Source organism: Ranitomeya variabilis, chromosome 3 (genome assembly GCF_051348905.1).
Source record: "Ranitomeya variabilis isolate aRanVar5 chromosome 3, aRanVar5.hap1, whole genome shotgun sequence".
In the NCBI taxonomy this organism is placed as follows: domain Eukaryota; kingdom Metazoa; phylum Chordata; class Amphibia; order Anura; family Dendrobatidae; genus Ranitomeya; species Ranitomeya variabilis.
In genome coordinates this window covers 549,425,613-549,443,045 of record NC_135234.1, presented here as the reverse complement: position 1 = coordinate 549,443,045, position 17,433 = coordinate 549,425,613, and the positions used below count along the sequence as shown (strand labels likewise).

General features: G+C 44.5%; 2 protein-coding genes across 7 annotated transcripts in view; one reads left to right on the top strand and one right to left on the bottom strand.

Annotated features, from left to right (window-relative positions):
• CLDN10 (claudin 10) overlaps positions 1-10,298 on the top strand; it is a 34,031-nt gene extending 23,733 nt beyond the window's left edge. For both annotated transcript variants that reach the window (XM_077297163.1, XM_077297164.1), the window contains one exon: positions 10,071-10,298. In XM_077297163.1, the coding sequence (XP_077153278.1) occupies positions 10,071-10,173 (103 nt within the window). In that variant the 3' untranslated portion in view covers positions 10,174-10,298. The remainder of the gene's footprint in view (positions 1-10,070) is intronic.
• A 1,451-nt stretch (positions 10,299-11,749) lies between these two features.
• Positions 11,750-17,433, bottom strand: part of DZIP1 (DAZ interacting zinc finger protein 1) — a 151,217-nt gene continuing 145,533 nt past the window's right edge. For all 5 annotated transcript variants that reach the window (XM_077297159.1, XM_077297158.1, XM_077297161.1 and 2 more), the window contains one exon: positions 11,750-12,503. In XM_077297159.1, the coding sequence (XP_077153274.1) occupies positions 12,421-12,503 (83 nt within the window). In that variant the 3' untranslated portion in view covers positions 11,750-12,420. The remainder of the gene's footprint in view (positions 12,504-17,433) is intronic.

The window sequence follows — 17,433 nt, the reverse complement described above, 5'->3', positions numbered from 1 at the left end:
CTGATGTAACTAAATGAGGCTGGCTTCACACTTGCGTTCGGGTTCTTTGCGTAGAGCTGCATATTTCGTCCCTTCAAATCCTATCTTTAACATCGGGTACGCAGGGACATGCATTTTATGCGGATTCGTCCACGTGCGTTGTTTTGACGTGGCCGCCGACCGCACAGGAATGCAACATTTTCAAAATGGCGCACGCGGACGAATCCGCATACAACGCAAGTCCCTGCGTACCCAATGTTAAAGATAGATTACGCAGGACACATGCTCATCTATGCGTATTTGAAGGGAAGAAGTACGCAGCCCTACGCAAAGAACCCACACGCAAGTGTGAATCCAGCCTACGTAAAAAGCTAAAGTGTATTTAAATAAGTTATTATCAACACTGTTTTTGATGAGAAAAAAAACAAATGCCATCCCACCAGCGGCTAGGTGACTCTATTCAGGACGGTCCTACATTGTCTAATATTAAAACCTTACCATGTGTTAGAAGTGACCTGTGTGAATAAGGGCAGACAAAGAACTGCATGTTCACCTTAGCCGTTAAATAGACACAACCTACAAAAAACAAAATGAGCATAAGCCCTGCTCTAACGAAATAAGTAAAAAGCAAAAGTGCATCAAAATAACAGAGTTCTTAGTAACACTGTTTTCTCTAGTCACCTTTCACAACAGCATAGGTTGTCTCCATGCCCTAATGGGGGACAGGAAGCACAAAGAGGTTAAAAGCCCCTTCCTCCGCCTACTTGCCAGTGTCTTTCCTGTCCCCATGGGGCATGGATAGGTTTTGGGTATGCTGCATGGCCGGCGACTGCAGTTACCTGTTCTAATGTAGACGGGCAGTGGTGATCATGGGCTTTGCCTTTTCCTCCTTCTTGCTGCTCCCGTCTCCCCTTGCTGGTGGATTCTGGGACCTCCCTGGCCCACCTTCGCCCTCGTGAGGGTAAAGTGGGCCAGGGATCCCCATGCCGGAGACCTCCCTGAGCTATCTGGTCTTCCTCCCGTGCGTGTTGTTCGGTGACCCAGAAGTGATGTCATCTGAGGGCGTGTGTCACTTCTGGGTCGTGTGTTCCACAGTGGAATACATGAACTTCCGGTTTCGGCCTTCTGCAGCCTCCGAACCTCTGAACGGTGTGCAGAGCACGTGGAAGTTAGCAGAAGCCTGCTCAGGACCCAGGGAGGAGAAGGGGAATGGCTATCAGCGCTGAGGGCAGGGCTTATTTCTATGTAAGCCTGCCAAAAGACACCCTCGGGTAAGGCTTATCCCCTACAATATGGAAGGTGTTTCTGCTTCTAGCCCTGCTTCTGCAGAGCCCAGCTCTGCCCCAGCCCCAGTAAGTACTGGAAATGGGGGGTCCTAGTCCGGTTCTTGTATAGTGTTAGTGGGTTCCTCTAGTGATACTTCTCTCCCCTCTCTTCCTAGGGAGACAAGTCTGCCCACAAAAACCTGGCCAGAAAAGTCCTTAAATGTGCCCTCTGCTCTAAGAAACTTCCATCCCGGTGGGAAAAGAAGTTATGTCAGGAGAGTATGGACAAGGTGGTTAGGGCTGAACATCCCTCACTCCTGGATGAAATCCGTACCCTAGTAAAACAGGAGGTCCAATCCTCCTTGGCTACCTTTATGCCTCCCCCTCCTTCCCCCGGACATCCCTCCCTAAAAAGAGGAAACTGCAGGTTGAGTACTCTGACTCAGATGTCCTATAGGCTATCTGAAGCCAGAAAATACTTTTTTCTACAGAGTACATGGAAGATCTAATAAGTGCGGTTCGTAACACTATGGGCCTTGAGGAGGAACAGGTTCCCCAAACAATTCAGGATGAGATGTTTGGAGGATTGAAAGCAGAGAGGCAAATAGGGTTCCCGGTCCAAGAGAACATCATGAAAATAATTTCCCAAGAATGGGAATTTCCAGAAAAGCCCCCCTTTGAAGCTAAAGCATAGGTTCCCTCTAGAAGGTGAATCTGTCAGTTAGGATGTTCCGAAAATAGACGTTCAGGTTGCAAGAGTAGCTAAGAAAACTGCTCTCCCATTCAAGGACTCCTCTCAACTAAAAGACCCTATGGATAGAAAGGTGGAGAGAATTCTAAAAAAAATCCTGGGAGACCTACACTTCTTCATTCAAAACTAATATAGCTTCCACATGTGTTTAAATGGATAGAACTATTGGAGAGTCATGGTACCAGAGGGACCTCGAGAGGAGAACTGTTAGATTCCCTTCAGCTTCTGAAAAATGCAGCTGGATTCCTGGCTGATGCCTCAGCCGAATCGGTTCGCATTGCTGCCAGGTCCATGGTCCAGTCCAACTCTGCCAGAGAGCCTTGTGGCTTAAAATGTGGAGTGGAGATGTTAAGTCAAAAATTAAGCTGTGCTCCATCCCCTTTAAGGGTGAATAGGTCTTCAGGCCTGCCCTTGATGACATACTTGAAAAGGCCACTGATAAAAAGAAGACCCTTTCGGAACAGAAACCTGCTAAAAAGAGTTTTTTCATCCCTCTCTGACTCAGACCTCTAAAGCCAGGGGAAAAGGGAAGACTGGAAGGTGGACCTATGCTAAGGGGAAAGGCAGGAATATCCTTGTCCCCCAGCAGCAGCATCAGTATAAACAGTGACTTTGACCCTGTGGGGGGAGGCTCTTGGGTTTCTTTCATCAGTGGCTGGCGATTTCCGATTGCCAGTGGGTCCTCAATATTATCAAAGAGGGCCTCCTTATAGAGCTCAAGTCCTCCCCTCCTCGGGATCTGAGCGTCACCTCCCTTTCGTCCAAGGGAGCTCAAGACTTCTTGATATCAGGTCTCCAGAAACTGCTGAGTTCAAATGTAATTTCCCCGTGCCAACAAAGGAGTGGGGAAGAAGTCACTACTCCCACCTCTTCATCGTAAAGAAACCTTCAGGGGATGCACACATCATTATAAATCTGAAGGGTCTCAACCGGCATGTGCGGTATAGAAGATTCAAGATGGAGTCAGTGAAGTCAGCAATTCCACTGATAGGTCCCCATTTTGTTATGGCCACCATCGACTTAAAGGACGCTTACTTTCATGTCCCCATTCACCCTCACCACAGGCGGTATTTAAGGTGTGCGGTTCTACAAAACGAGCAGGTGAAGCACTACCAGTTGTAGCGTGGCTAAAGGTTGTATAGTCGACGAGAGATATGTGTCACATAGGTGGCTTGTCGCTGTGACATAACCATGCCTATTTATGTGTTTCAGGACCTGTGGTGATGTCATAACCACATGTCTAATCATGTGATGGGTTCCTGGGTGTGGTTAGACCTATAAAAGAAAGGCTAATGCTTAACACAGGTGGTGTATGAGTGGAGGTGTTAGCCTCCAGAGTGTGTTAAGGCTTCAGGACTGAGCCTGAAAGACTGGACACTTGTTTTCCTTTTTCTGAGCTGAAGGCTATTTGTTTTCTGTTTTGCTATGTGGTTTATGGAGCAATAAACCCTGTGAACTTTTAATGGAACGTGCCTCTTGAGTGTCAGCCGTTGCACCTGAGCAAGTAAAACCCCTACACAGTACAACGTGCTCCCTTTCAGCATCTCCTCAGCACCGAGGGTATTCTCGAGAATTATGGTCGAGACAGTAACCTCAAACACACAGAGTTCAAGTACTGAAATCACTGGACATTCTACAGTCCCTAGGATGGATCCTGAACCTAGAAAAATGAGCTCCAACCTTTCACAACAAGGTTTTTGGGAGTGATTTTTAGAAAAGCAGACATCCTTCCTCCCAGAAGAGGGATAACCAAAATATCCAAGTTCAGGGACCAAAGGTCTCCTACCCTCCGAACAGCAATGTCTGTCCTAGGCTCCATGGCTGCCTGCATCCAGTCAGTACCCTGGGCTCAAGCCCACTCCAGGACCTTGCAAGCCCATATTCTCAGAAGTTGGAATGGAGTCCCCAGCTCTCTAAACAGGAAGATTCGCATTCCGGGCAGGGTAAAAGCATCTATTGCTTGGTGGTTGAACCCCAGAAATCTTCAAAAGGGCGTAGCTTGGTCTCAGTCACCCCTAATTACGGTAACAACCAATGCCAGCAAGAGGGGGTGGGGAGGTGTAGTGCTGCATACTCCTTTTCAGAGGCAATGGAGTCCGGAGACAAGCACCAGATCATCCAATTTCAGGGAATTGAAGGCAGTGTAGAAGACCCTTCTTGCAGCAGGCAACATGATCATCGGTCATCATGTCAAAGTATATTCGGACAATGTCACAGTGTAGCTCACCTCAATCATCAGGGGAGCCCAAAATTCATCAGTTTAAAGAATATATCAAACCAAATATTTTGCTGGGCCGAAAGGCATCTCCTCTGACAGCTGTCCATCTGAAGGGATCCTCCAATCTTCAGGCAGACTTCCTGAGTTGGCAGGACTTACAACCAGGAGATTGGAGTTTGAATCAGGGAATCTTCCGTATGCTAGTAGCAAGATGGGGTCTACCAGAGATCGATTTGTTCGCCTCAGGTCAGAATTCACAGCTCGAGAATTTCTTCTCTCTGGATCCTGGGGACAGATCCAAAGGGATAGACACCTTCGCTCAGCAGTGGAATTTTCATCTGGCTTATGCGTTCCCCCCAATCCCAATGCTAGCAAAAACTCTTCAAAAAATTTGGGAAGATCAGGTCCCAACCATCCTGGTGGCTCCAATGTGGCCCAAAAGGAGCTGGTTCAACCTGGTGATTGATCTTCAGGATGACGGTCCAATCCACTTACCTCTAGACACAGATCTTCTCTCTGAGACCTTTGTATCACTCAGATCCCCAGAAGTTGAAGTTAGCTGCTTGGCTACTGAAGCCCAGGTCTTGCATGCGCAGGGGCTATCGGATAAAGTAATTGCCACCTTACAGATGTCCAGAAAGCTAGTCACCAATGCAATATATAACAAAGTATGGAATAAATTCCCTTCCTGGTGCACTCCTAGACCCCTTTCACTCCAACATTTCACAAATTATGGACTTCTTACAGAGGGGGTAAGAGCTAGGCCTTAAGCTAGTACCTTAAAAGTTCAAGTTTCTGCCCTAAGTTCAGTGTTTGACCAGAACTTAGCCAACCACCGTTGGATTAAAAGATTTATGGTGCGGGCCCTTAGACGGTTTCCTAGGAAACAGCCTGTCATCCTCTCAGGGGATCTAAATGTAGTCCTCCGGGGTCTTACACAACCTTCCATTCGAACCCTTGTCCTACTGTACCCCTCAACTTCTATCTTTTAAAGCAGCTTTTCTAGTAGCTTTACCATGGCAAGGCTCATAGGGGTACTACAGGCTCTATCCGCATGAGAACCCTATTTAATAATCAAAGACGATTGCTTAGTTCTCCATCTTGATCCATCCTTTCTGCCCAAGGTCGTGTCTGACTTCCACCTTTCTCGGGATATTGCGCTTCCCTCCTTTTGTCAAAATCCGAAAAATACAAGGGAGGATTAATTCCATACACTGGATGTTCGATGTACAATTTTATACTACCTGGAACAAACCAAATCATTGAGAATTGATCTAAATCTATTTATTCATCTATCAGGGCAGAATAGGGCAAGGAAGGTGGCGAAGAGTACCATTGCAAACTGGATAAAGAGGGCTATCTCAGAATCATATTTAGCCCAAAACATGACTCCCCCAAGTGGTGTCAGGGATCATTCTACAAGATCTACCTCAACCTCCTGAGCTGAGAGAGCTGGTGCTTCTACTGAGCAGATTTGCAGCGCCACTACATGGTCATCAATTCATACCTTTACCAAATACTACAAATTGGACTTATTGCCCAATAGGGATTTAGCCTTTGGCCAGAAAGTTCTCCAGGCTATTGTCCCCCCTAGTGCAGAATCAATTGTTATTCCTCATATGCTGTCGTGGAAGGTGACTAGAGAAAATAGAATTAGACATACCGGTAATTTGGTTTCTAGGAACCTTCCACGATAGCACTATTTCCCTCCCTATGTTCCTTGGATTATTCCGGGGATCTTAAAGGTAAGAAAGAACACAATTGTGGAAAAATAAAAGGTCACCACCATAATAATTATTTACCCAAAATAGGGTATATTCATATAATTTCAAACTGGGACCAGAGAAATAGGACCATAGTGGACCAACTGCCATATAATGAAACAGAACAGCAGCGAAAAAAAGGCAGCAAACAGTCCAATTTATATCAATATACAAATATCTTTATTGAAAATAAAACCAGGGAGAAACATGACAGAGGGAAACAATCCCCGTGCAACCATCAGCAAGTACCTATAGGGACAGGGGGCAGGTGACTACAGCATATAAATAGCCATTTACTAACCAGCATAAATATAGCAAAACAAATAAGAAAATTGCGTCAGACTACCTGGTATATATATGCAACTTGGACCTAAAGCCCAGAAGGATCACAAAGGAGCCTGGCACATAAAACGTATATATAGAGTACACGGTTAGTGCAAAGATATAGCAAATAGAACTGGTACCTCGCCCCCGTCCACCCCGACGCACGTTTCGGCGGGTGCCTTTCTCAAGGGGTCTTAAAGGTAACCGGTGCTATGGTGTCCGTTATAAATCACTGGCAAGTAGGCGGAGGGGGGGGGGCTTTTAACCTCTTTGTGCTTCCTGTCCCCCATTAGGGCGTGGAGACAACCTCCTATGCTGTCATGGGATGTTCCTAGAAACCGAATTACCGCTAAGTCTAATTCTATTTTTGATAAAGCAAAACATAAAAGCCATTGCACCAGCGGCAAAGTGATTGTATTTGGGACGGTCCTACACTGTCTAATACTAAAACCTTACCTTACTTATCAGAAGTGACTTCTGTGAATAAGGGCAGAGAAAGGACTGAGTCCCAAACTCTGGACACCAGCTTTGGGAAGCTTTTTAAATGTAATATCAAGCTCAAGAAGGGGAGGCCATGTCCTAACTTGCACAAAATGCAAAAATCCAAGAAAAAACACACAAACTGAGCTGGAGTAACCATCCCGAATAGGGCCACTTTGCCGCTAGTGGGATGGCTTTTATACTTTTTTTTTATCAAAAGCATTCACTAGGAACCCTATGTTATTTAAAATCACATTTGCGTTTTTACTTATTTAGTTACATCAGGGTTTATGCTCATTTTGTTTCTTGTAGGTTTTGTCTGTTTAATCGCTAATGTGAACATTCATTTATATGTTGTATGTATACTAACTCAAACTCCAGCTCAATTTGTGTGTTTTTTCATGGAGTTTTGCATTTTGTGCAAGTTAGGGCATAGCCTCCCCTCCTTGAGCAGGACATTAACTTTAAAAAGGTGTCAAGAGTTCGGGACCCAGTCCTTTGTCTGCCCTTATTCATGTCTTTATTCACACAGACTTCCCAAAGACTATGTAAAAAGGCTAAAAAATATTCAGTCAATCATAAAACTCAGGAAATTACAAAAAGACGCTTTAGGTAAAAAACTTCTGACATCTCCTGAAGCGTCTTCCTTTTGAAAAACTGTCTGAAAAAGACGTTGTGTGCACATGCACTAATCATGGGATAGGTCCTTTTTCGTGGATGTCTCACACTGATTTAAAGGGAAAATAACAGCTGAAACATGCTGCCCAACCCACAGGCAGCATTTATCAGACACTGGCTGCTTGATTTCAGCCAGGTATGTTTGACTCTAAAATGCTGCAGAATTTCAGAGTAAAACATAGTTTAATAGCTGCCGGAGACCAAGTCGCACAGGAGACTAAACATATATGGCTGAAACCATGCAGCCAGGGTCTGTTACATGCTGCATGTATGTCGGTTCCCTTCAATTACGGTCTAGAGCTCAGTATAGATGGCTGCCCCCCCATTTTACAGAAAATGAAAGAGAACTATGGAGAAGCCGGTTTTAATGATTAATAAATAACCTTCCCTTATAACTTTCTCGTGATCTTTTTTTCATGTGACTTTATCAATAGTGCATGAAAGCCAGAAACAAACAGATTTATATTTTCTCTGACTGCTTGCCATGAAGTAGGCTTGTGTTGAAGGAAGAATTTACCCTGAAGAATTCAGATTGCATCATCTGATTAAATTGTAATCTGAAAGGAAAAGGAAGAGAAGCACACATTATGTAAATAGGTTCTAGTAAGGGTTTGTTCCAATCACATTCGCGGACATTTGGTGAATACGCCAGGAAAAGCTCACAGGGATATGTGCTAAACGTGTCTATGGCATGATTCCGCAGACAGAGGCCAAAAGAGTCTTATGTAAATTATAATAATCAACTAGAACTTTCTAGTGATCTGAATAAAATTATTCTGACTATGAGGACAGGACTGGCCATATAATTTGTATTGTTTTCTTCCACTTGTCTTATCCATTGTTCGCTTTGTGATGTACTAGGCTGCATGAGGTTGAACAGTAAAAAGATTCTGATTCTACATCAAATTTCATGTTTACTTAAAGGTGTTCTCCAGGCAGCTGATATAGATGATCTATCATGAATGAAGGCAATTATTATGTCAATACTGGGAGGCGGTCTTGTTTAGGAATGGCATACTGAATTTTTGTATTGACATAAGAATTGCCTTCATGGATTCCTGTCCATTGTTTCATAGGAGGGTTCATTTTTCAACTTGGAAACTATATCATCTACCAGATTGGTGAGATTGATTTTGTCTATATGTACCCCCTATTTATTTAGACATAGTTCACAAGATCATAAGTGGTACTGATCTATATAATAGGTTGTGCATGTCTAATTTGAAATATTATTGCTAGTGTTACTGGTAGTCTCTTGACCCACAATCAGCTCCCTGTTTGGCATTTTTATGCACTATTGGGTAGGTGTCTGATTTTATTTATTGTGTCTTGTCAATTTAATGGTTACATTAATTGTTAAGTTTTAACTTCCTTTTTTTTTTGCTTTTTTTCTCTAAAAAAAAAAAAATGGTATAAAAAAATTTACAGTGACGTTCACTACACTAGTGCTCTACCTATGAAGAGAAATGTACTATTATTTTTTTCTGCAAAATAAAAACGGACATCACTAACATTGTGACGTCTGTTCCCCTAATGCCCTACCTCTCTACCTATAAAGCAACTCGGTATTAACTACAATTTTATTTCTTCTACAAGAATATCGGACATCCATCACACTGCAACGTTTGCTACTCTACTTATAGATAAAGAAAAAGTCCCTTGGCACAGACTCTGATCAGTGCACTGCAACCTCAGGAACTGCACACGTATTGCAAAAAAAAAGTGCGTCAAAAATTGAACTTGGTTGCCCAGTGTAAAATGCAATGGGAGAGTGGTCGCACACGTAAAAGATGCCAAAAACAGTGATCCACAAAAACGAAAGTGGGGGTTGGGGAGATTGAGGGCGACTGGAACAGGAATTGGGAACTGCTGTGATCACAGATCAGTCACACAGCAGAGAGCATAGAAATCAGATTGCAGGAGGATCGCACTGGCCACCAATGAATTCTCTCTCACAGGTACACAGAAAGTCTACACAACCGCTCTGCACGCCAGATCTGAGGGACAAATAGCATGCAGATGGGCGATCATTATTTTAAATTAATCTTTTGGGTGCAGATTGGTCAGTAACTATTGAGCAGCCAATCAGCACCAAAAGGGTTAATAAACAGAGGTGGCGCTGCGATCACCTACATCCCTTTTCACTGCTATGATTGGTGCTGTAATTGTATAGTGTATAACATGTTGACTGAGAAACCGGCCACCCCGAAGTCTCAGAGGGATCGGTTACCTAAGTAAGGAGCGTATACCGCTAGCAGGTTCTTTAATCCAGTCTGGACAAGTGGTGCATGCAACAAAGCTGGTATGAACTGTCAATCTTCAGGGGGACAGCCACAAGGAAGCAGTGCACTCAAAACACAACATGAGATCACTCCTTTAACTTTCACTATGCCCCTATGTCCTGGGTGTCAAATTAAGAGTTCAATATTACTTTACCTAAAAGGTCCATTTATCTTCCACTAAATTCACACAGCCAAATGAACCATGCTAATTGACAACATTATTTCTTACCTTCTGGAACTAGCTTTTCTCTACACACTAAAATGTTATTAGTAAAGCATACAAAGACTTACAGAAGTAACACTGGTACAATATATATATTTTCTTTTCAGACCAGCATCATCTAATAAGATTTCATACAGCCAGGCCAAAGGGATTACCAAACTGAAGATGACTGGTACCTCGGAAGACTATAACACAAAAACATTTGTCTGAAACATTTTAATTAGAGGAACAGAAAGGAGAAAAAATGGAAGCAGTAAAAAAGAAAAAGAGTAAAAAAGGAAAGGAATAAATAAAAACAATAAAGCTTCATTCATTCTTAAGTGTGGAGAATTCATTATCTTGTTCTTGCTTGTCGCGTAGTTCGGACTTCAATATTTTCTATCATTACATCCTTTTAAGCATTTGACTTGCTATCAAACTGACAATAGAAAGTGACTTAAATCAATGACGGAATGAATAAGTGATAATACTAAGTGGAAAAACTAGCAAAAACATGGAAGATGGTTTTTCTTCTGCCATCTCATTAATGGACCACATTTCCACCAATCAGTGGCGGACATACCATCAGTGTAACCTGTGCATAAGTGCCCAATAGGTTAGGGGGCCAATGTCATCGTATCACCAATTAGCTTGCACATGAGAGCTTGTACTAATAAACTAATAAACCTCACAGCTCATAATTACTTGTGGATTGTTAGAAATAATTATGAGGGATGGGATAAGAGGGGGCTCTATACAAAGTCCTTGCACATTGGCCCTCTACTTTCTGGGTCCACCCCTGACAATATTTTGGAAGGTAAGTTGGTACTCCTCGCAGCCATGCTCCTCAATGTGGACACTTTGAAAGACTACTTCGGTAGAAGAAAAATGCAGCTGAAACAGAATGTAAGTAACGCTGATCAATTAAATCATGTATTTACATGTTATACCTTTTCAACAATTAACAGAGTTTAAATAGAGGAGGTATAAAACAGAAATACTTCTCACTTTCCATGCCATCATGGTCCAGTCTCTTATGGCTCCGTGATGTGCCAAGATGTCTTAGTAGCTGACAGTACATCACATACTTGTGTATCAGGCACTAAGTGAACTGTTTGGGCCATTTGCGCACAAATCTTATATCTTGCTCCTTTTAGATTTCTATGATGCTGTTAGTTTTGGATATTAAATGGAATCTGTCATGCCCAAACCATGGCCAACATGAGCCTGGCTGCATGATTGACACCATGTATGATTTACTTTGTAATGCTCCAGCGTTAGTTTGAAGATCCATCCGGGACTATAGGAAGAGAGGAGACTAATCCGGCACCACTGAACTCTGATTTGGTATGAGCAGCATGAATTGAGTGACAAGTTCCCTCTAAATATGTATTTGAGTGCAAATTTATAGCTGTGTAGGGTTAAAACTAAAAGGGTTAAGTAAATAAAATAGCAGCAAATCTAGAAAATACGTTGATGCCATGTTATAAACAGTAGTTAGATGGACTACCCTACATGATTATCACGTGTGATCTCTGAACACTGTTTTACAGCAATTGTGTCACTAGATAGATTCGGGTCTTACAGTGGTGCCACCCCTAAGGTATTCCAAGGAGCATTGGTAGGAGTACTGCCATTGTCCAGCCGCTCTTTTCCTTTATTTACTAAAAACACAGTTAAAATATTGAGGTTCTAGTCTTTTGGGTGGGATACACTTCTGTAACATCACGGCATTATACTTAGAATTGATCTGCACATTATTCCATATTAGACTTTTTAGAATTCAAAAAATGTTCACAGAAATTAATTTCAAAGTCAAGATTTTAATACTGTTTTTCTGCTAAAGCTCCAGTACAAAAAAAAAAACAGTAAAAAATACAGTACCGTTTTTTCAACCACTGAATAAATGTTGTATTATAAATAATTAGAAAATCACAAAATCTTGTGCTTTAAAGGTTTGCAGCTGCACTATAGAAAGAGGAGGCAAATATTCTCTATATATAGAACGTATGACTATTTTGCTACACTCAATCACATACATTTGTAGGGGTATAAAGCCCCGTATTGCATCTTATAGAATAGGAGTGTAGAGTACTTGGAAATCTTTTCTAGAATTTTGATTCCATAATGGGTCAATTCTGTAAGGCTCCGGTGCGCATTGTGCAGTATATTAACGCTAGAGCATTGCTTTGAATTGTACAAAGTGCCGTGGAGGCAGCGGAGAGTAGGAACAGTAAGTGCTTCATATGAATTCATTGTACCGTACAGAGATAAGACGTCAAAGTGTGGACCGAAAAGACATATGCAAATATAATACTGCATTCGTGATCGGAGAGGACATCAATGGTGTTTGCACAATTCGCTACATCTGGTAATACAAAGACAAACATACAAAGGGTACAATTAAAAAACACTTTGGGATTGCCAACACTGGCTGTACAAATCCTTAAGGCACTGTGCAACGTATTTTATTGTGAGTCAGGCGTCCGATGTGTCACTGATGTCACTCACAGTAACTAGACTGCTCACTAGTGTGCTGGAGGTGTCGGCGTCACGGCCATCTGTAAGGCAGGGAAGATGGGAATATGTCATCAGCGCACAGAACTGCAGGGCATTCACAATAAGAAGATCTATAGATGGTTTCAAAGTCAAGCAATTTTGTTTCCAGACCTGAAAAATATCTAGCAAACCCACTGACCTGCTTCTATGGTCAGAAAAAATCACTTTACCTGACCTGTAAATCCACTCCAGTAATGAGCATTTCTGAAAAAATATGGGTTCATCGGAGAGCATTAAAAAAGTCGGGAACAGATTTCGGTAAATGCAATGGGACGTTAATCCAGGGAACTAGTCTGATAGCTGTTTACGGGGTCAGAAATAGTTACATTAATGTCTGCCCCAAGGGGTTTTTGCCTTCTTCTGGAACATGTTAGGTTATAGGTTGAATTCGATGGACTTCAGTCTACCATCAGCCTTAAAACTCTGAGACAATAAAAGTAATTGGGACTATACATAGAACATTAATTTTTTTATTTTGTTTTTCTAATCCTCATTTTTCAATAGCCATTACTTTTTATTTTTCCTCCAACATGACAGCTCATTTTTGCAGGACAAATAGTATTTTTCATGGACATCATTTGATTCAACCTTTAATATATTGGGGTTTAATAATAAAAATAAAAAAAACAAACACACAGCTAATCCATTTTTAAAATTTTTCGGTTGATAAAGCTGGGTGAGTGTTTGTTTTTTCAGGAAGAACTGTAGGTATTAATGATACCATTGTGGGACACTTAAAACTTTTCAATGCATTCTTCGGACCTGGAACAGCAGTTGCGCCTAGATAAGTGAGCGGTGATGAATGTTTTTTTTTTCTTTTTAACCTTTTGCTGGACCTCTACTGTTCAGAAAGATGGCGGTCGCATGTCACCACCATTGTGAGAATTTACACTGAAAGAATTACAAGTAATCTGTATTTTACACAATGCTGCGGATATCTGTAAAATTCAATTAGAATTCAATTGCACTCAAAAAATGTGCCCATCTCTACTAATAAGATATATTACAAAGTTTCTTGTTCTGACTTGTACTATTAATTTATAAAAAAGAGGGAATTTTTGGTACTTACCGTAAAATCTCTTTCTTGGAGCCTTCATTGTGGGACACAGATAACCGTGAATGTATGCTGCTGCTGCTAGGAGGCTGACACTATGCAGAAAAGGAAAAAGAGGTAGCTCCTCCCTGGCAGTATACACCCACCGACAGGGACCAAGTACCTCAGTTGGAGTAATAAGCAGTAGGAGAAGCGACAGAACTCAGAAACATATAAGTACCAACTCAACTAGGGCGTTTAGGCCCAACATGGTACAAAAAAAAACAAGCAGGGAGGGTGCTGTGTCCCCCAATGAAGGCTCCAAGAGAGAGATTTTACAGTAAGTACCAAAAATCCCTCTTTCTTTATCGCTTCATTGGGGGATACAGATAACCGTGGGATGTCCAAAAGCAGTCCCAGATAAGGGTGGGTAGAAAAGGACTAATAGAAAAGGCTCAGGTCGGCCGGTGCGCAACCGCCATCTGCAGTACCTTCCTACCAAAACCTGCATCAGACGAGGCCTGGGTAAGAACCCTATAGAACCTCGTAAAAGTGTGCAAGGACGACCAAGTTGCGGCCTTGCAGACCTGTAAGGCGGAAGCCGGGTGGCGAACAGCCCAAGAGGCTCTGACAGCTCTGGTGGAGTGGGCCCGCACCCTTGGAGGGGGCCGTTTGTCATGAATGTGGTAGGCTTCCATTATTGCTGAACGAATCCAATGGGAGATCGTGGACTTTGACGCCTGAAGACCCTTTTGGCGAGTCTCAGAGATGACAAACAGAGAATCGGATTGGCGAAAGGAGGCAGTTCTAGAAAGATAGATCCGGATGGCTCTGACCACGTCCAGCTTGTGAAGAGACTTTTCCAGAGGATGAACCGGGGAAGGACAGAAAGAGGGAAGGACGATGTCCTCATTGATGTGGAAAGCGGACACCACCTTGGGAAGGAACGAAGGGACAGGTCTTAGAACTACCTTGTCCTGATGTAGGACGAGAAACAAAGATCGGCAGGATAAAGCTGCCAACTCGGAGACTCTCCTGATGTAATAGCAATCGGAAAAGCCACCTTCCAGGAAAGAAGGGAAAAAGGAATGTCCTGAAGAGGTTCGAAGGGCGCAGCCTGTAGAACATCCAGAACCAGGTTGAGATCCCAAGGTTCTAAAGGGGCCTGGAAAGGAGGAGTAAGGTGTGCAACTCCTTGGAGAAAGGTCCTCACCTGAGGGATGAAAGACAGGTCCCTCTGAAAAAGAATGGACAGAGCGGAGACCTGACCCTTCAGGGTGCTGAGGGAGAGTCCCGACTCGAGACCTGCCTGAAGGAAACCATGAAAGTCCGGAAGGGAAAAAGACATCGGAAAAACCTGGTTAGTCTCGCACCATCGAAAGAAAGCCTTCCAGTACCTGTGGTAAATTCGGGAAGAAGCTGGTTTTCTAGCTCTGATCATGGCCTGAATGACCTGCTGTGAAAAACCGGACTCCCTTAAGCCTCCGGCCTTCAATGGCCATGCCGTTAAACTCAGAGACTGAGAACTCTGGTGGAAGAACGGACCCTGTAAGAGAAGATCTGGTCGGTCTGGGAGTCTCCAAGGGGTATCCGAGAGCATGTTCACGAGTTCCGCATACCAAGGGCGCCGTGGCCAGTCTGGCGCTATCAGGATAACCGGAATCTTCTCTGCCTTTATCTTTTTTACGACCCTTGGAATCAAGGGAAGAGGAGGGAACAGGTAAGGGAACTGAAACTGGGACCACGGAACTACGAGGGCGTCGTGGTCGATAGCCAGAGGAACCCAGGACCTGGCTACAAACTGAGCTAGCTTGCGGTTCATCCGAGATGCCATGAGGTCGACGTCCGGAGTGCCAAAACGCTGGCATATCTGATCGAAGACCGAGGGATGGAGAGACCACTCGCCCGCTGCTAGGCCTTGGCGGCTTAAGAAATCGGCCGCCCAATTTTCGACCCCAGAATGTGAACGGCTGATATAACGGGAACGCGACGTTCCGTCCAACGGAGAATCTTTGCCATTTCCGCCATCACCTGACTACTGCGGGTCCCGCCCTGGTGGTTCAAGTATGCCACGGCCGTGGCATTGTCCGACTGAATGCGGACGGGCCCACCTGTCAGTGTAATAGGGCCAGGAAGATTGCCCTGATTTCCAGGAGGTTGATGGGAAGAAGAGCCTCCTGGCCGGACCAGCGACCCTGAACTGTGTGTTGTTGGAAGACTGCTCCCCAATCGAGGAGACTCTTGTCGGTGGTGATGACTTGCCACCGAAGGGGGAGAAAGGACCTCCCCGTCAGGACGGAGGAGGACAGGGTCCACCAGGTTAGGGATTGCCACACATGGGGAGGCAGACGAACTGGACCGTCGAGGGAAGTCGTGGACTTGTTCCAGCTGGACAGAAGGAATAGCTGCAAGGGACGAGTGTGGAACTGGCCGAAAGGCACAGCTTCCATGGAAGCAACCATCTTTCACAGAACTCCCATACAGGATCGTAGGGGACGGAGGGATGGATGTTTGAGAGACTGGACTGCTTTGCGGAGAACGGAAAACTTGTCCTTCGGGAGAAATACCCGAGCCAAGTTCGTGTCGAATTCCATGCCCAGGAATGTCAGACGCTGAGAGGGAGTCAGAGAGGACTTGTCTCTGTTGATGATCCAGCCGAGACGGATCAGAGAGTGTCCAGAGAGATTTGAAGACTCCGTGCAGTCTCAATGAGAAGATCCCTTGATCAGCAGATTGTCCAGGTAAGGGATAATGAGAATCCCCCTGGAGCGAAGAATGGCCATGACAGCCGCCATGACATTGGTGAAAACCCTCGGGGCAGATGCCAGGCCGGCTATCACTGACCGTAGGGATTCCATCCTGAAGTGGCGGAGACGAACGTGACGATTCAGCAATTTCAGGTCCAGAATTGGACAGAGAGAGCCGTCTTTTTTCGGGACTACGAAGAGGTTCGAGTAGAACCCCGAAAATCGTTCGTTTGAAGGGACGGGAACGACTACACCAGCGGCGACCAGAGAAGATACTGCTCGAAGAAAGCCGGGTAATTGGGAAGGCTGCCTTGGTGGACGAGAAAGAAAGAAGCGATTTTCTGGGAGGGAAGAAAACTCGATCTTGTAACCGGAGGTAACGATCTCCCTGACCCAGGCATCGCTGACCACCGACAACCAGGTGTCCTTGAAAGCAAGAAGCCTGCCTCCCACCCTGGAAAGATTTCCAGGTGGGGGCGACCCGTCACTTAGAACGGTATCTGTTGGAACGGGACCCACAGGACCTTGAAGGTTGGGTCTTAGGCCTCCAGCTGGGGGTTGGCTTTTAAAAGGGTTTCTGTCGATCGGCCGAGGCTGAGGGGCGGTCCTGTTGCGACGAGGAATCCGAGGCTGCAAATTAGCGAAATGACCGAAAGGGCAGAGGGCCCTTTCTGTTGAAAAAACGTTTGGGCCTAGATTGAGGGAGAGAAGTGCTTTTGCTTCCCGTGGCGTCCGAAATGATCTGGTCTAACCGAGCCCCAAACAGCCTGGAACCCTGGAAGGCTAAGTTCGTGAAGGACTTTTTGGAAGTGGTATCTGCGCTCCACGCCTTCAGCCAAAGGATGCGGCGAATAGCCACGATGTTGCTACTTGGTCTGGCCGCACAAGCTGCTGCATCCAGGGAGGCAGTCAGAAGGTATTTGCCAGTATGGTTAATCTGGTCAGCAAGTTCGGCTAGCTCGTCTGGAGAGGCCGAAGCTAAAATGCCCAGGCGAAGAATCTTGGCCCAGGCAGAGACGGCCTCTGCCACCCAGGTGGAAGCGAAACTGGGGCAGAGGGAAGCGCCCGTTGCCTCAAAGACTGATTTGGCCAGTGCCTGAATCTGTCTGTCCGTCGCGTCCTTAAGAGATGCACCATCCAGTAAGGACAGAA